Below are 19,957 nucleotides of genomic sequence, written 5' to 3' on the forward strand. Positions count from 1 at the left end.
TCTAAAAGCCAAAAATCGCACACCAGAATCACCGCGAAAATGGCAAGGAATCACACATGCGCGCTCCCGTGCATCTCCAAACACGACCGTGAAATCTCACCGTCTCTCAATGTCGCCACGGGAATAGCCACTTCCCCATCGACGGTCACTAGGAAGGATGGGGAAAACGGTCACAGCTGCGGGGACCCGCCGAGGGGAGAAGGCAGGTGGCGATCGTACCTGAGCCGGCGACGAGCAGCGGAAGCCGTCCCCGCTACGCCTCCACCTTCCTGCGCCCCACATCAGCGGCGGTTGCGGTGGTGAGCCTCAGGTGAATCCTCGGTGAATCTCGTGAGGACAAGAGGAGGAAAAGGGGTGAGCGTCGATGTGTGGAGGCGGGAGGGGAGTGGCACGAAATTCAAAACTACCGATACCCACTACTTGTCGTCGTGCGTCGCCGTCCGCGCGCTCCAGGGTGTATGACATGTGAGGTCCACCACAAAAACTGCTAGACGCGTGACGCGAGGCTGGGGGGACGGGACCAGGGAACAGCTGGCAATCACGGCCGCACAATCCGTCTCCATTGAGCGATGCGTGGCTGGCCGCCCGAGACGTGAAACGAGCACGCGTGCACGATTGTGTATTTCTGTAATACTAGGACAATGCCCGTGCGTTGCTACGGGAGAGCATAATTTTACGACATAACTTATTGTGTGATTGTGTTTTTTTTGTCAAGAGGTTGGCAACTATGAAACAAAAATTCTCTCTCTCTCGGCCTGATGCTCCATCATCATCCATGAGTTTTGTTCTAGTTCAGACAAGTCCCTGAAAAAGTCCACGTTGCCTCATGTCGCATATTATCACATCCAATAGTGCCCAGTTCGGCATTCTAATTCATAATTCGAGTTCAATATGATTCAACAGAAGCTAATTAAAAGAAAATGTCATGTTCGAACCATATGAACTACAAAATACAATTTAGATACAAAATATAGAAACAAATTAATATTGATCTACAAATTGACATATCTTCCCTGCACGAGGGAATCCCCACCGCGCGATAATGAAGTCAATTTTACAGCCATAAGCGCCCCTTCTAATAAATGTGAATGGAAGAGAAAATGGTTGATTATTTCTTACCTATGTTGCTACGGATGACAAATCTAGCAGATGAATCAAACAATGATCAAGTGAAATGGATAACGTTAATGAATCCTTTAAGAATGAAAAATATGATATGACCTTTGATATTTGCCTTTCAAGGTTGGTGTAGGTATGGCACACATTGTGCAGGAGCACCACGAGGGTGGTGTGCTCGGTCGGCAAGTGCGTCAAGAGCTCACTGTTGTAAAGCTTGAGCATGGCTGTGGAAATCTTCAGTAGGAAATGATCAAAGTTTAAGATCGCGGGCGAAAGCATTTCGCGGCTGACTCCTCCAAACGCTACGGCCCGCTATAGCGGGCGATCGCGGCCGCTATGCCATTTAGCGGCAACAGTACAAGTGCATGTTTGTCTAGAAAAATAGAGTATTTTCAGCAGAAAAACAGAGTAATTTCAGTATAAATTCGAAGAGTAATTTCAGCAGATAAACAGAGTAATTTCAGTATGCCCCGCGATTGCCTGATTAGCGCCAGATCGCGTTTTTTAAGGCATAGTGTCGCGGGAAGCCTACCAGCCAGCGATTACGCCGCGATCGCGGAAATGATATCAACAGTATGATCTATCTGCAACAGCCGTAACAGTACCTATGATTGTGGTTAGATCTTCAATTTCGTGCCATAGTTACTGATAGTGAGCCATCCTTTCTAACCCGCAGAAGTACCACTTGAAGCCGATTGCATAAAATCCAGAATTGGGTGTTGTAAAGTACAACTTTGTCGTTGGCAGAAGCAAAGCCACATGTTAGTATACATGTATTCTTCATATTCAGATTTCACAAATACTATCAATCTTTTGAGATTTGATCATGCAAATAGTATCCAGATGCGTACTAAAACTAAAAAAGATCCTGAAATCATCTGACAAAAATCCCCAAGCATTACATCTTTTCAGCATCCACAATTCAAGATCGACTAAACAAACTCTTCTAAAGGATAAGAATTCTATAAAACCAAAACATCATATTTCTCATAGATCTGAAAGAAGAAGAAAAAGAAAAGACCAACAAGTGCAGATTGGAACGAGAGAATAAGCTCACCTGGACATGATGCCATTGAGCGTATAGTTGCTCATCTCTTGCTCGACCACCTCCTTTCTTATTATTGTGGTGTGGCGCTCCAGCTTCACCGTACTAGTCCTGCTGCGTGAGCCATCCGCGATCCAGCACCGCCCCGCCGCCATTGCACGCGCTCCATCGACACCTTGTTCTTCTCATCATGTAGTCTCTTCGTCGCTTGCCATGCAAAATTAGCATCGCGTTCTCCTCGAGCAGCACGCTCAATGGTGGCTTTTTTTGCGCATACCCATGATCTATGTCGCCGCCGCCATGTGATCTTCGACGACGTTGATGCAGCTCTCGTGGTCCTCATGGTGCACCGAGCGCGCACGAGGCGACTCGCCAGCACGTCCATGGCCTTATTTGTGCGGTAGTCCTGCAAGGCGGACACGTATGCGTCGAGTCCTGCGGGTCGGCGTTTGGAGAGATGTGGCGGAGGGCGACGTCCGCGGCTCCAAGGCCATGATCCCCGCGCGCCGCGCTTTGTGAGGTTGAGCTGCGCATGAGGCTGAGTAATCGAGTGTTGTAAGGGCTGAGGCATTCAACTTTTTGCGAGATTAAAGGGGCGAGGGGATTCCGATCAGATCATGTGAAATGCAAAATCGGGGGGATTGAGTGGATTGCGAGATTAAAGGGTTGAGAGGATCGCGAGATTAAAGGGGCGAGAGGATTGCGAGATCAAATTTTCGTCTTGGGAGGAAAGTGATCGGTATTTGCTGGGTTTTTTATCGTCATTTATTAGCTTGCCAAATCATGTGAAATAGAAAATCGGGAGGGTGGAGCGTATGTAAGGAGGGGTGGAAGAAAAGGTTGGACGAAAGATTTGACGTAAGAGGGGAGAGGGAACCTTAGGTTTTTTTTAGATAGTAGAGAAGAGAAGAGATAGAGATAGAGAAATCAGGGTGTTATTGAATTCTTTCTAAACAAACAGAACTTATACTACGTCCGTGGGATTTCCCCCCGTGGCGCGTTTGAGAAAACAGCGAGCAAAAACCATCGAAAATCAAGTGCCTAAAAACCCAAGACCCACCCACAGTGACACGCCACCCATCCCGGAAAATCCCCCACCGGTCCATCACATCACATCACCGAGCTCACCACCGCCGGCAGCCCACCCACCGAGTTGACCCCACAAAACCCCAGCTCGAGCACCCGGAGCCATGGCCCTCCTCGCCACGACCCCACTCCTCGCGCCGCTCGCCCTCTCCCCGGCCCCGATCTCCGCCTCCCAGAGCTCCCTCCTCTTCCTGCGCGCCCCCGCCCCAGCCCTCCTCTCGCTCCGCTCCGCCTCCCCCGGCGCCCGCCTCCTCGCGGCCGTTGCGTCCAAGGAGCCCGAGCTCGGCGGCGGCGGATCGGGAGGCGGTGACGGCGCAGGATCTGGGGGCGGAGGCGGCGGTGGAAGTGACCCGCAGGGGGGCGGGGACGAGGGGGAGGACGAGAAGATGGGTGAGGGGCTCTCCATGTCGCAGAAGCTCACCCTCGCCTACGCCGCGCTCGTCGGAGGTAACGAGCGCCACCTCCTTTCTTCGTAGCGAACTAGCGATAGATGCAGATGCGTTGGGTTTGAGTAAAGTATAGTATTCATGTGCGAATTTTGGCTCTTCTTTATCAGTATAACCATTATTGTCCGCGTGATCCTGCTGATGCGGAAGTCTGATTCACGTAGAAGGTCAAATGGCAGACTGGACTCTGTCATCCTGGCATTTTAGCTGATGGCCAGTGGATTATCCCCAGTTTGTTAAACCACTCTTATTTCATGGCTGCATTTTACGCAAGATTACACCTTTTATGTATTTGATAATCAAGGTAATGTACTAATGTAGTAGTCTTTAGTCTGTAGTTGCTTTTGGGTTGTATATCAGGGGTGTAAGTCTGTTCTGTTATCAGTTGATAATGGAACCCAATCCAGTTTTGGATCGCATGAAAAAAATGTCAGGGGTGTAAGTGATGATGCTCCCAGTATTGTGTAAGACTCCATTTCCTTAATGAAAATGGGGCCCAAGACGCCCCTCTTATTGAAAATAATAATAATAATCAAGGTAATGGAATTATTTGACGAAACAGTGATTAAGATTGGCATGCCAACTGTAGTAACCAGTAAGCAGGCTCGCCAACACTCGCTTGATTACTCTGTTCCTCCTTTAATTATAGCAACAATAAAACTTGGATTTGGTCAGCAAATTTGCAAAGATAGAAATTGGGTTCTTTTATACGTGTCATAGGATGCTCTTCTGGCTTTATAGTATGGACTGTCAGGTGCCCTCACTTAAAGGCTTAAGAACAAAGCACAGTGTAGGCTATCACGAGCATCCAGATCCAGATCAGAAAGAAGTGGTTGGCTTTATTCAACAGAGGGGTATTTCTTATTCATAATAACAGAGCTGTGTCTGATGTCTTTGGCATTTAGATTTATTTATTTTTTGTGGAGAAGGTCATTTGGCAGCTTGGGCTGTACTTTGCCGCAATTGTTTGAGCGCTTAACTCTCCCTTTATGGTGTTGTTTATTATAGACCCTGCTGTGGGAATGTGTGTGCATATCGGAGTCAAATTCCTTAGCAAGTGGCTGTTTATTACTCAGTGGGGTTATTGTGGCATTTGAACTTGTGACTACTAGATCCCCCCTCCCCCCATTTTGTTACCTTTTTGTCCTTGATAGTTAAGCTAAATGAATAATGTGATGGTACAACAGTTAAAATTGACTTGGCGATTGCATAAACTAGTAGGCAGGCTCATCAGCACTTCTTGGTTACTCAACTTCTCCTTTTATCAGAGCGAAAAATAGAACTGGGCCGTGCTTAGGAAATTGTATGTGTTGACATGTATGCCTTTCTGTGTGTCTCAGAATGCTCTTCTTGTCCATAGTGCTAAGTGCCTACTTCCTTAATTAAATGCTTACAAATAAGCACAGTGTAGGATATCTCTCCTAAGAAGTAGGATATCATGAACACCCAGATACCAGAAAAGCTGGAAGTGGTTGGCTTTATACAACACACGTGTATTTTTATTCATAACAGAGCTGTAGTGTTATCTTAGTATCTGATACCTTTGTTATGTCTGTTGAACTAGCATAGGGCTAAATACCCCTGACATTATTTTAGCTCCATCAACCATCTTATAAAACTATGAGGTTATGCAACCTTTTACAGCATTATGACTGAAAGTACACTGATATACGCTGAAAATATTGACTGTTCTTGGGAAGTTGCAACATTTACAACATCTGATCGTTGTGCTCCTAACTTCTGTAGCTGGTGGAGTAATGGGTTACATGAAGAGCGGAAGTCAGAAATCACTGGCTGCAGGAGGCATATCAGCCCTGGTGCTGTTCTTCGTTCACACTCAACTCCCAGTGAGACCAGTCTTTGCGTCGGCGATCGGGTTAGGTATGTACTACTGTATGTAGTATTCCTTCATCGGGCATGTTTTGTATGGTCCTTGTCATTTTTGCTTGGGAATTGCATCGACCTAGATTCCTCTCCTCACGGTTGATGCCCTAATGTTTTCTTGGCTTTGCGTCATAGGTATATCGGCTGCACTGCTGTCAGTCATGGGATCTCGCTTCAAGAAGTCCGGAAAGATATTCCCAGCCGGCGTCGTGTCCCTTCTTTCCTTGGTCATGGTCGGAGGCTACGCCCATGGGATTATGCGTAGCTCGCATGCGTGATGCAGTCCGGTTACCATATGCACTTCCGGACTTTAGACTTGCGGGTTCTCTTTTTTTTTTTTTGTGTGTGTTTCGAAGCAGTTGTCTGCATCTCTTTCGTGTTTTCGGACCTTTGGTGACTGACTGACTGTCGTGTTACATTGTCGTTGAACTCAAGTTGATGTTCAGTGAACTAAGTTTAGCATGTATGGCGGATGGTGGAAATCAATAAGTTTGAGAGGATCATGTGTGAATGGTGATCTTATAGCAGAAGTTTCTATGGCCGTGTTGCACTTATTTTTACTTTGCTCCATGATTAGTTCATGATACTCCCCCAACACTACGTAGGTTCAGTACTCGCCGTTACACTGACGAAAGTTGCCTCCGTGAACAAAATCGGTTCGCTGCTGCACAAACGCAACATCAGAAAATTCAGTTTGCTTCTGCCACGTTCCAGGAACATCAGAAAATTCAGTTTTGCGTACTGTTTATGCAGGGAGCGGAAGAGAGGAGACCCGAAACCAAGACAGGAAGACGCAACCAGACGAGAGGCCGCCTCTCAGATTGCACTGAAAACCCACCAACATCCTCAACAAACCACACAAAAACACAACATTTCCAAACCAACTGGGAACATTTGAAACGGAGACGGCACAGATGATATCATTTATCGACTACGATAACAATGTATCAGTCAGACAGGCACGACAGCCACGATTTACATCATCGACACATTCATCATAGCAGTACGGTTCCGCAGACCAAAACAAGTTCAGATACAGAGTAAACTACACAATGACAACAGAACAATGACAATAGAGGTTCTGGTCGGATCATTATTATCGTCACGAACGATGATGGTTCTACGGTGTAACATCACATCAGCTAACACACGCCCCTTTCCTTCCAAACATCAGGGGCAGGGCCGTCTTTCTTCTTTCATGGTTACTGGGCCTTGCCCTCCGCGACCACTTCCATCCCAGAAGATGCTCCCATGCCTTCGGATGGCTTCCCGGCGCCGTAAGGAGCTTTGCTCACCACCCTGCATCATAGGATCATTCCATAGTCAGTTCCAGCCAGCATAGGGAAGGACAAGTGAAACTGATTACAGCTACAGATGCAGGAGGACGAAAAAAGGTTGGCCATCGCAGTCGAGAACGCCGTTACTTTTTCATATGAAACATGACAAGAGCAAGCAGGGATGGAGATGCTATCTTTAGCCGTTTCGACTCCTCACACAAAAGCTAGCTTAAAGGCGATCGGTCGTCCTGAGAATTAATGGCTGTGACCAAAACTAACTAAAAGTATAGTTCAGTATTTCTCCTACAGAGTGGTGAAAGCCTTGATGGGGAAGCTTGTTAGGGCCCTAATGTTCTTTAATTTCGCAGCTGTTTCTGTGGTTTGTCTTTTGTAAGCTGATGTCCCCAGCCTAGCTTCGGTGTTCATTACGCTAATGCCAAGGGGCTTTAAGGAGAACTATTAATTTTTTCTCATAACTCGTGTCAATATTCAATAATCATATAATCCCAATCTACCAGCTGATATGTTACATCACTTGTTATGGAGTGATGCTCTAATGTGACCTGACTATAAACAAATCATACTACATGTTTATTAGTTATTACCAACTGAAACTACACAAAATGTTTGGTCTCTTGCAAGCATAGTTAAAAAAGGCGCGCCTAAGCGAGCGCTTAAGCGCGCCTAGGCTCTAGGCGTTGGCAAAACGCATTGCGCATAACTACGCTTAATCTGTGCATAACTGCGCATAAGCATGCACTTTGGTCATCAGTAAAGCGCAAGGCGGTGGCAAAACGCACAATTAACGCCTAGCGCTTTTTTGAACTATGCTTGCAAGTACATTTTAACAGAATCATGCAGATTTTTTATCACGAGTCATGGAGCACTTTTTTCGCATACATCAAACTTCTTCTCCTAGAACATTCAAGTTGAAAATAGAACGGTTATCATAATTTGGATTGATCATGAACGGGGCACAGAAGTACAAGACTTGGTTTTGAAGACTTGGCCTCATACAAATGCATTTCTAAATGCTGTGGTACACCATACACAGCATGTGGAAACACAAAACAACAAATGTAAGGGGGTCATAATACTCATAATACGCTCCAGAAGAACGTAGACTGCTACTTGTACTCTTCATTCATGCTAACCTGTCACGGCGCTTCTCCAGGAAGCGCTGAAGGGAGTGTCTCCTGGCGATGGGAAGATCTGCAAAGCAGGTAACATTATTTTTTACAATTTTAGATCATACAAAGACTGATTAGAACGAGCATCCCACTTTTAGGTTTCAGAATAAAGATCTAGTGGCTTTACCAGCCTGAAGCTTGCAAATCGAGCCAGGATCCGCGACAGCCTGAGGTTGTCCATTTGCTACAGAAGTGCTCTGGAGTGAGAGCGACCGCGTAAGCATGGCTTGGATAGCATTGGTCGCAGACATCGCTGGAGGCTTAACAGCAGTGGTGCCATTGCTTTTTGAGGCCGCAGCTGCTGCTGCTGCAATGAGCATGATTGCTTGAGCCTATTGATGCCAATGTCACAGGTTAGCATAGAGTTTCGACAATTAAACCAAGAAAATGATAGATGCAAGAAGCATAAATACTACCTTCTCTGGTGGCACTGAGTCATACACACATACTGACCCACCATAAAAAATGGTAAGCTGTCCCGGATTTGCTGGAGGGCTCGACATTGGCAACATTCCAGACCTAATAATTAAACAGCATAAGTAGTTAGAATATGCAATGAAAGAATAATATGAAATCAAATAAATACACAAATGTATTGGAAAGTTGGCAGACACAGCACACATGGCACTCGAGCAACTGCATATACAAAAGTAAAAGGGCATTTAAGGGCAAAGTGCTATATGAAATCGGAGGTCAGGTTGGCTCACTGATGCATAATGTTAGGTTACATATAGTATTTACTAAACCCCTGAGGGCACATTGCTATCTTTTTAGTTGGAGGAATTAAAGGCAAAGATCAAATGTTGAAACGGCATTACTATGCACTTCATCTGCAACCAGCCATCTATTTCCAGACCAGAAGTGATTGTTCTACACTCTGTTTAATGGGTCCTTATGCACTGAAGGCTTGGTTGCAATCACCACATTCACAGGCTAGCAAAAGCAGCAGATAAATCCAAAACAAATTCTAGATAGTATAATATATGGGTTACACTAACTACACACAAAATTTCAGGTTCAAAATCATTCTATGTTCATAGCAACAAAATGAGAAAATTCTTACAATTTTTACAACAACAAAGCCTTTCAGTCCCAAACAAGTTGGGGTAGGCAGCAGTTGAAACCCATAAGATATGGAAACCAAGTCATGGTTATGGCACATGGATAGCTAACTAACTTCCACGCACCCCTGCCCATGACATAGAATTGTGCACTCACCATAGAGTGAAACTCTTCAAATTTTACACATAGATAGAAGTTTTGAAGTATGTTTAGAATTGTTCTCAAAAAAATTGTGGCACCCGTTAGCTAGAGTGCATGTTAGTTGCATCATAAGCCTTTGTGCAAGCAATACACCTCCCCTACTTGGTAACAGAAAACAAAATAGATCTTGGGAAGAGTTCCACGTGGCGACTAAATGACTTGTCGCTTAGCCACGACTTGTATGATACCCCGGTCCTGGGCCCACATCAGAATAGTCAGTTATTTACATTGTAAAACTTTTAAGTTAAAATTAATAACATCAACTACTTTGCAGGTACCAACAATTCTGAGTCTAACAACTTCTATAATGCATGATGTGATATCAGACAACAGCAGACTATGACTCTAATCGTGGTCCACTCTGAATTATTCAAGGCGTGGTGGACGGGTATGTGCCGCCTAGCGTCCAGTTACTTGTCTGACTAGTTCAAAGTCAGTCCAGGGTGGATGGACTGGACCCACGTAACTTCTGTTCCATCCTAAGAACTGGACCTAGCAAATTATATGTGCTGGACTCAATTGTTTTCTCCAACCGTTGTCTAAAATTAATAGATCCAAAACATCCTGCACCCATTAGACCTATATAAATTCAGAAAAAAAGCAGGAATGTTGATTCCAAGTGGCACGTTTTTAGTGTCACATTTTATTTGAACTCCAATACAGGATCCATCATTTCACAGCAGCCAATTAATTGAATGTAAACCAACAACAAATAGACATTAGCCAAACCTTACAGGAAAACATTCTACGATAGTAGGGGCAGAACAAATTAACGTGGCATAGATACGGTGAATAGCTGAACAATGCAAAGCCCTGCAGCCGACAAATATGCCGAAAAGCCCCGAAGGTCAGAAGAAACACTATCAGGGTTAGCAAAGCGTTCCGTTTGCACGCTTGCAACACATGATGCTAGGCACAAGGGGCCTTAACATGTCAGGGGATGTCCGAAAGACTAGTAATTCAACGTTGTGAATAGCTGGTCAGAGACCATGTCGTTGGTCCCCCGGCTTCACAATTGGTCATGAAGCAAACAGGTGGAAAAGTTTGTTAGTTTTTCCGTTTGTTCTTTTTTGCAGTTGATGAATCCTTGGTAGGGCTTTGCATGTTTATGGAAGTTATCTGGGTACCGAACTCAGCTTTAATCAGATCTACATACGCCTTCTCCCATGTTTCTCAAAAAGGATAGCTCGAGGTCGAGGTGTACATCACAAAGAGGAATGTAAGCGGCCTAAAGAGTTCTTCACTGTGGACCTGAATCAGCGGTTGAACTAAAAACTTTACATAACGCTTTGAAGAAATTGTAGAACAAGAAACCAGACAGTGAGGGGGGAAGGGCTGCCTGGATCTGTGCCCATCTTGGGCAAAGTTCCTCCCCGGCCGTAAGATTACTTGGTTAACTTGATAAGAAAAGATTTGCCGAAATGTTTATCATCAAGAGCAAAACAAGTTTGCGCTTTTCTTGCCATTAAATCAACCATGACCATGAAGGATAAGGAGTGGTAACGCCAGATTTCCAGCAACCCAAACGCCCTCCCAGCACCCGGATAAGAACACGGCCCCCTAAAATTCCCCCTAACTTGAGATTTCTTAACATCAGGCAAAGGTTCAGCAAACTGAAGCTGGGAGGATTTGGACCGCAGGGAGAGAGAGATAGGAACAACACTTGAACAGCAACGAGAAAGAACACAACACGCATTTCAGAATCCGCACCGACACCTACGCACTCCCCACGCCACCTAGCCGAGGACCGACGGAACCCACGGCAAGGGCTCCCCCGTGATTAGCACTGGGCCACGGGGTGCCAATTGCGAAAGCGCGTGAATAAGAACAGGTGAAAGCGGGACAGGAACAACTTCAAGAACAAGAAGAACACCCGCGCACACGACACAAGCAATCCGGCAGAATCACGCCGGCGGACGCGGAATCCTCGACGGAATCCGCCATGGTTTCTTCCTGGAGCGGGGAGAAGGGGGCGGAGGAGGCCAGCTACCTGCCGTTGGCGAGCGGGGGTCGGCCGGTGAGCCCTGGCTGCTGGGTCTCCTGCTCCTTGTGCTCCTGCTCCTGCTCCTGCTCCTTCCTCTCGGCTTCCTTGCGCTGGGCCTCCCCCTGCTCCGCCTTAATAGTGGCTGCGCTCCTCTCCAGCAGATCCATCTCCGCCTCGGGTCTCAACTAACTGCTCCTCTCTCTCTCCCTCTCTCTCGTTGAAAGGGACTTCGGAATGAAAATTGGAGGAAGCCGGAGGGGGCCTGAGATAAAAGAGGGACCGGCGGAGGAGTGGGTGTGTGTACAGCGGAATGCGCATGTGAATGTCGTGACTGGGTTATAATAAAATAGGGCCCCTATATATTTTATGCATTTAATTTTTTATGGTAGTACTGCCTTTAAAATACTTTGGCACTTGGCAGTGCCTCACTGGAGGAGATGCTGATCAAGTAGTTCTACAGTAGCAATGAATATTTTTGTACAGAAGACAACCTGCCATGGATTGGCAGGGGGAGTGAATGAATAAATATGTGCCAACTCAAAGAAAGAATCAATATGTGTCCTATTTTTGGTAGTGAATAGCTGGTAGGCAGTAATTTGATGTTTAACTGAGGGGTTTTCGGGTTCGGTTTTATGATGATTTCCGAAAAGATGTAACTTCGAAGATTTCTCGGGTATCTAAGAGACTAAGTCCGCACGCCACGAGCTTCGGGCGCGTGAGTTCCGAGCGCAAAACGACAGACGCTACTATTGTTGTATGGTTCTTCTTATCCATGCCTCGTTTGTCCGCAGGTTTGCTTGGCGCGGCTTCGGGCCACTCCGTTTCGCTCCATTGACGTGTCTCTTTTGCATGATAGCACCCTCCTTCGTTTCGGTCTCTTGGCGCCTTGTTGCAGCGTTCCTGGTTTTTGACCATTGCATTGGCATTGTGATACTGACCGTATACCAGAATCACCCACACAATCCACCTCATAGCGTGTCGATGAGTCTGCCACTTCCTCCTGGTTTGGAAGGGGCGAGAGTTCAACACACTGTCAGATATGTGTTGTTGAAGCTTGGCCGCCAACTCCTCCATCATGCTTCCCTCACATATACCGACGCGCCAAGCTAGAGACCAGACGTACCCGGGGGAGACGACAAAACCATTACAACTGTCAAAGAGTAAAAGCTTTGAGATGACCTGAACCACGCGATTTATCAAACACTACTACAACGTTGACCTTATATGTCTAATTGAGGAACATTTTGAAATAATTTCGATCCATTGCGCGGGTTCATTTATATGCGTCCAACTAAAATCCTTTGGTCTACACACATCCAGTTAAAATCCAGTAGGTTGTCAAGTTAACATTAGCGGAAAAAAAATCCAAACCAGATTCATGTACACCGCAATATGCTATTCGCAAAAAAAAAAGTACACCGCAATATGCGGATGTCGACCATGACATAAGTAGAAACACCCACACTTGCCACCTGTCAAATATTCCAAGCATAGCAATTTTTTTGTTTGGCAGCCGTAAAAAGCTGTAATTAAATTTCCAATGTATAAAAAAGTTACTAATAATTATTACTTCATTTCAAACTATGAGAAGTTCTATTTGTTTTTGAATCAGATATACATAGACGCATTTTTCTCGAGAATGTACATAGACGCATTTTAGTGTGTTGCTTCATTCATTTTGAAAAAGATTTTATAATTTGAAACGGTGCTAGTAGGTTTTACATTCGATCCAAGTTTTACCAGCAGTTGTTACAACTACTACTGTGACGGTATGATCTGACTTGTTCTTTGAATCAAAGTCCGTATAATTTTTGACCGAGTCGGTGAGTAACATGACTCCCGACAAGGCACCGGCACATCAACGTCGCCGTGTCTTTCTGCAAAACCGTGAAAAAGAAAATGCCACGTATCGACGTGCGTGCTTCACCTGGCGTGCACTCCGGCGAGGCGTGCCGGGTTCCCGTGACCAGAAACGGGAGGCGAAAGGCGGCCGTTCCATTGCCCAAAATCGAGCGAGCAGAGCCCGTTCCGGCCAAACCATGTCTCCAAAGGCGGCACCCACGTGCTTAGACCAACTTCAATGAGGCGACCCATTTCGTCCGCCCGCATCTGTTTGGGTCGGCGCGGACAAAAGTGGTGGCCCAACGCGCCGACCCAAACGGACGCGCGTCCGTTTTCCGTCCGCGGGCCACCCATTACAGGCCCAATTTTGAGCCGGATTTGCGTCAGCGCGGACACGAGACGGACGCGCGCGCGCCTACTCCTCTCTCCGGGCCCGCCTGTCGATAGCAGCCACCACCATTTCCCCTATTTTCCCCAAAAACGCTCCCGCCCGCGCGCGCCCCCGCCCCCCAACCAGTCATGGAGGACGCCATCGACCTAGACCTCGACGCCGCCGGCGGCCTCGCCTCTCTCGCCTCGTCCGGCGCCGTCGCCCCCTCCGGGAAAGGCAAGCCTCGTGCCCCGCGCAAGACCGCCGCGGCGACCAAGCCGAAGAAGGCGCTGACGCCCGAACAACGGGCAAGGGAGTCAGCCAAGAAGAAGGGTCGGAGGCACGCCGCGGACGCGAGGGATGAGGCCGCCGCGCAGGCCGCCGCTGCCGCCGCCGCGCAGCAGGAGTTCACCAACGCCCGCGTCGCCGCGGCAACGAGGGAGGCGCTCTACATGCTTGGGGTAAACCCTAGCCAGCACAGCCTCGTCCAAGCCGCCGTCGCCGCGGCCAGCACCGGCTCGTCGGCGTTTCCTCGGATGGTGATGCCCGACTCACCCCGCGCATCGGCTTGCAACCCGGTCCCCGACTTCCACGTCTACCTGCAGGCCTCCCGCCTCTCCGGGGAGTGCTCACCCGACGTGAGCGTGGTCGCGCCTTCCACGCCCGCGCCCACGCCCATCGACGTCAACGCCGCCCGGTGGTCGGTGGCTCGTCGTCCGGCGGCACGAGGAAACGCGCGCGACAGAAACATTTTGTAGGCATTTCAAGCTTTGAAGGCATTCAAGGTTCAACACAATGGCAAGTGCTTCAACTATAGGGAATCGTAGCATAATTTTAAAAATTTCCTACGTTCACCAAGATGCATCTATGGAGTATACTAGCAACGAGGGGAAAGGAGTGCATCTACATACCCTTGTAGATCGCGAGCAGAAGCGTTCCAATGAACGTGGATGACGGAGTCGTACTCGCCGTGATCCAAATCACCGATGACCGAGTGCCGAACGGACGGCACCTCCGCGTTCAACACAAGTACGGTGCAGCGACGTCTCCTCCTTCTTGATCCAGCAAGGGGGAAGGAGAGGTTGATGGAGATCCAGCAGCACGACGGCGTGGTGGTGGATGTAGCGGGTCTCGGCAGGGCTTCGCCGAGCTTCTGCGAGAGGGAGAGGTGTAGCAGGGGAGGAGGGAGGCGCCCAAGGCTGTGTTGCTGCTGCCCTCCCTCCCCCCCCCTTTATATAGGACCCCTGGGAGGGGGGCGCCGGCCAGGGATCCCATCTGGATGGGGGGCGGCGGCCAGGGGGGTTGACTTACCCCCCAAGGCAAGTGGGGCGCCCCCTTGCCCTAGGGTTTCCAACCCTAGGCGCAGGAGGGAGGCCCATGGGGGGCGCCCAGCCCACTAGGGGCTGGTTCCCTTCCTACTTCAGCCCACGGGGCCCTCCGGGATAGGTGTCCCCACCCGGTGGACCCCCGGGACCCTTCCGGTGGTCCCGGTACAATACCGGTAACCCCCGAAACTTTCCCGGTGGCCGAAACTTGACTTCCTATATATAATTCTTCACCTCCGGACCATTCCGGAACCGCTCGTGACGTCCGGGATCTCATCCGGGACTCCGAAAAACTTTCGGGTTTTCGCATACACATATCTCTACAACCCTAGCATCACCGAACCTTAAGTGTGTAGACCCTACGGGTTCGGGAGACATGCAGACATGACCGAGACGCCTCTCCGGTCAATAACCAACAGCGGGATCTGGATACCCATGTTGGCTCCCACATGTTCCACGATGATCTCATCGGATGAACCACGGTGTCGAGGATTCAATCAATCCCGTATGCAATTCCCTTTGTCAATTGGTATGTTACTTGCCCGAGATTCGATCGTCGGTATCCCAATACCTTGTTCAATCTCGTTACCGGCAAGTCTCTTTACTCGTACCGCAATGCATGATCCCGTGACTAACGCCTTAGTCACATAGAGCTCATTATGATGATGCATTACCGAGTGGGCCCAGAGATACCTCTCCGTCACACGGAGTGACAAATCCCAGTCTCGATCTGTGCCAACCCAACAGACACTTTCGGAGATACCCGTAGTGCACCTTTATAGTCACCCAGTTACGTTGTGACGTTTGGCACACCCAAAGCACTCCTACAGTATCCGGGAGTTGCACGATCTCATGGTCTAAGGAAAAGATACTTGACATTGGAAAAGCTTCTAGCAAACGAAACTACACGATCTTTTATGCTATGCTTAGGATTGGGTCTTGTCCAACACATCATTCTCCTAATGATGTGATCCCGTTATCAATGACATCCAATGTCCATAGTCAGGAAACCATGACTATCTGTTGATCAACGAGCTAGTCAACTAGAGGCTTACTAGGGACACGTTGTGGTCTATGCATTCACACATGTATTACGATTTCCGGACAATACAATTATAGCATGAACAATAGACGATTATCATGAACAAAGAAATATAATAATAACCATTTATTATTGCCTCTAGGGCATATTTCCAACAGTCTCCCACTTGCACTAGAGTCAATAATCTAGTTACATTGTGATGAATCGAACACCCATTGCGTCCTGGTGTTGATCATGTTTTGCTCTAGGGAGAGGTTTAGTCAACGGATCTGCTACATTCAGGTCCGTATGTACTTTACAAATATCTATGTCTCCATTTTGAACACTTTCACGAATGGAGTTGAAGCGACGCTTGATATGCCTGGTCTTCCTGTGAAACCTGGGCTCCTTCGCAAGGGCAATGGCTCCAGTGTTGTCACAGAAGAGAGTCATCGGGCCCGACGCATTGGGAATCACCCCTAGGTCGGTAATGAACTCCTTCATCCAGACTGCTTCCTGTGTTGCCTCCGAGGCTGTCATGTACTCCGCTTCACATGTAGATCCCGCCACGACGCTTTGCTTGCAACTGCACTAGCTTACTGCTCCTCCATTCAAAATATACACGTATCCGGTCTGTGACTTCGAGTCATCCAGATCTGTGTCGAAGCTAGCGTCGACGTAACCCTTTACGACGAGCTCTTCGTCACCTCCATAAACGAGAAACATATCCTTAGTCCTCTTCAGGTACTTCAGGATATTCTTGACCGCTGTCCAGTGTTCCATGCCGGGATTACTTTGGTACCTTCCTACCAAACTTACGGCAAGGTTTACATCAGGTCTGGTACACAGCATGGCATACATAATAGACCCTATGGCCGAGGCATAGGGGATGACACTCATCTTTTCTGTATCTTCTGCCGTGGTCGGGCATTGAGCCGTGCTCAATTGCACACCTTTCAATACAGGCAAGAACCCCTTCTTGGACTGATCCATACTGAACTTCTTCAATATCTTGTCAAGGTATGTACTCTGTGAAAGATCAATGAGGCGTCTTGATCTATCTCTATAGATCTTGATGCCTAATATATAAGCAGCTTCTCCAAGGTCCTTCATTGAAAAACACTTATTCAAATAGGCCTTTATACTTTCCAAGAATTCTATATCATTTCCCATCAATAGTATGTCATCCACATATAATATGAGAAATGCTACAGAGCTCCCACTCACTTTCTTGTAAACACAGGCTTCTCCATAAGTCTGTGTAAACCCAAACGCTTTGATCATCTCATCAAAGCGAATGTTCCAACTCCGAGATGCTTGCACCAGCCCATAGATTGAGCGCTGGAGCTTGCATACTTTGTTAGCATTCTTAAGATCGACAAAACCTTCCGGCTGCATCATATACAACTCTTCCTTAAGGAAGCCGTTAAGGAATGCCGTTTTGACGTCCATTTGCCATATCTCATAATCATAGTATGCGGCAATTGCTAACATGATTCGGACGGACTTCAGCTTCGCTACGGGTGAGAAAGTCTCATCGTAGTCAACCCCTTGAACTTGTCGATAACCCTTAGCGACAAGTCGAGCTTTGTAGATGGTCACATTACCATCCGCGTCCGTCTTCTTCTTAAAGATCCATTTGTTTTCTATGGCTCGCCGATCATCGGGCAAGTCAGTCAAAGTCCATACTTCGTTTTCATACATGGATCCTATCTCGGATTTCATGGCTTCAAGCCATTTGTCGGAATCCGGGCCCGCCATCGCTTCTTCATAGTTCGAAGGTTCACCGTTGTCTAACAACATGATTTCCAGGACAGGGTTGCCGTACCACTCTGGTGCGGAACGTGTCCTTGTGGACCTACGAAGTTCAGTAGTAACTTGATCCGAAGCTTCATGATCATCATCATTAACTTCCTCCCCAGTCGGTGTAGGCACCACAGGAACATTTTCCCGCGCTGCGCTACTTTGATGTTCGGAAGGGGTGACTATCACCTCATCAAGTTCCACTTTCCTCCCACTCAATTCTTTCGAGAGAAACTCCTTCTCTAGAAAGGACCCGTTCTTGGCAACGAAGATCTTGCCTTCGGATCTGAGGTAGAAGGTGTACCCAATAGTTTCCTTAGGGTATCCTATGAAGACGCATTTTTCCGACTTGGGTTCGAGCTTTTCAGGTTGAAGTTTCTTGACATAAGCATCGCATCCCCAAACTTTTAGAAACGACAGCTTAGGTTTCTTTCCAAACCATAATTCATACGGTGTCGTCTCAACGGATTTCGACGGAGCCCTATTTAAAGTGAATGCGGCAGTCTCTAAAGCATAGCCCCAAAATGAGAGCGGTAAATCGGTAAGAGACATCATAGATCGCACCATATCCAATAGAGTGCGATTACGACGTTCGGACACACCGTTTCTCTGAGGTGTTCCAGGCGGCGTGAGTTGTGAAACTATTCCACATTTCCTTAAGTGTGTGCCAAACTCGTGACTTAAATATTCTCCACCACGATCTGATCGTAAGAATTTTATTTTTCTGTCACGTTGATTCTCAACCTCACTCTGAAATTCCTTGAACTTTTCAAAGGTTTCAGACTTGTGTTTCATTAGGTAGATATACCCATATCTACTTAAGTCATCAGTGAGAGTGAGAACATAACGATATCCTCCGCGAGCCTCAACACTCATTGGACCACACACATCGGTATGTATGATTTCCAATAAGTTGGTTGCTCGCTCCATTGTTCCGGAGAACGGAGTCTTGGTCATCTTACCCATGAGGCATGGTTCGCATGTGTCAAATGATTCGTAATCAAGAGACTCCAAAAGTCCATCTGCATGGAGCTTCTTCATGCGCTTGATACCAATGTGACCAAGGCAGCAGTGCCACAAGTATGTGGGACTATCGTTATCAACTTTACATCTTTTGGTATTCACACTATGAACATGTGTAACATCACGTCGAGATTCATCAAAAATAAACCATTGACCAGCGGGGCATGACCATAAAACATATCTCAAATAAATAGAACAACCATTATTCTCGGATTTAAATGAGTAGCCATCTCGAATTAAACGAGATCCAGATACAATGTTCATGCTCAAAGCTGGCACTAAATAACAATTATTGAGGTTTAAAACTAATCCCGTGGGTAGATGCAGAGGTAGCGTGCCTACGGCGATCACATCGACCTTGGAACCATTCCCGACGCGCATCGTCACCTCGTCCTTCGCCAGTCTCCGTTTATTCCGTAGTTCCTGTTTTGAGTTACAAATATGAGCAACTGCACCGGTATCAAATACCCAGGAGTTACTACGAGTACTGGTAAAGTACACATCAATTACATGTATATCACATATACCTTTGGTGTTGCCGGCCTTCTTCTTGTCCGCTAAGTATTTGGGGCAGTTCCGCTTCCATTGACCACTTCCCTTGCAATAAAAGCACTCAGTCTCGGGCTTGGGTCCATTCTTTGACTTCTTCCCAGTAACTGGTTTACCGGGCGCGGCAACTCCCTTGCCGTCCTTCTTGAAGTTCTTCTTACCCTTGCCCTTCTTGAACTTAGTGGTTTTATTCACCATCAACACTTGATGTTCTTTTCTGATCTCTACCTCAGCTGATTTCAGCATTGAATATACCTCAGGAATGGTCTTTTCCATCCCCTGCATATTGAAGTTCATCACAAAGCTCTTGTAGCTTGGTGGAAGCGACTGGAGGATTCTGTCAATGACCGCGTCATCCGGGAGATTAACTCCCAGCTGAGACAAGCGGTTGTGCAACCCAGACATTCTGAGTATGTGCTCACTAACAGAACTATTCTCCTCCATTTTACAGCTGAAGAACTTGTCGGAGACATCATATCTCTCGACCCGAGCATGAGCTTGGAAAACCAATTTCAGCTCCTCGAACATCTCATATGCTCCATGTTTCTCAAAACGCTTTTGGAGACCCGGTTCTAAGCTGTAAAGCATGCCGCACTGAACGAGGGAGTAATCATCAGCACGCTGCTGCCAAGCGTTCATAACGTCTTGGTTCTCAGGGATTGGTGCTTCACCTAGCGGTGCTTCTAAGACATAATCTTTCTTGGCTACTATGAGGATGATCCTCAGGTTC

At 47.3% G+C, this 19,957-nt stretch overlaps 2 protein-coding genes across 2 annotated transcripts; one reads left to right on the top strand and one right to left on the bottom strand.

The window, feature by feature from the left end:
• The first annotated feature begins 3,157 nt into the window (after positions 1 to 3,157).
• Positions 3,158 to 6,110, top strand: LOC109747078 (protein FATTY ACID EXPORT 7). The gene is made up of 3 exons (XM_020306166.4): positions 3,158 to 3,697; positions 5,443 to 5,577; positions 5,716 to 6,110. Exons 1-3 carry the CDS (start codon positions 3,355 to 3,357, stop codon positions 5,856 to 5,858), a joined length of 621 nt encoding a protein of 206 aa, XP_020161755.1. The 5' UTR covers positions 3,158 to 3,354; the 3' UTR covers positions 5,859 to 6,110.
• Positions 6,111 to 6,473: 363 nt separating this feature from the next.
• On the bottom strand, positions 6,474 to 11,610 carry LOC109747060 (protein TIFY 3). Its single transcript, XM_020306152.4, has 5 exons — positions 11,301 to 11,610; positions 8,464 to 8,566; positions 8,175 to 8,379; positions 8,012 to 8,069; positions 6,474 to 6,879 (listed from the first exon to the last, which is right to left on the bottom strand). Exons 1-5 carry the CDS (start codon positions 11,459 to 11,461, stop codon positions 6,783 to 6,785), a joined length of 624 nt encoding a protein of 207 aa, XP_020161741.1. The 5' UTR covers positions 11,462 to 11,610; the 3' UTR covers positions 6,474 to 6,782.
• Positions 11,611 to 19,957: the final 8,347 nt, after the last annotated feature.

The sequence above is a fragment of the Aegilops tauschii genome, chromosome 2 (genome assembly GCF_002575655.3).
Source record: "Aegilops tauschii subsp. strangulata cultivar AL8/78 chromosome 2, Aet v6.0, whole genome shotgun sequence".
Taxonomy (NCBI): domain Eukaryota; kingdom Viridiplantae; phylum Streptophyta; class Magnoliopsida; order Poales; family Poaceae; genus Aegilops; species Aegilops tauschii.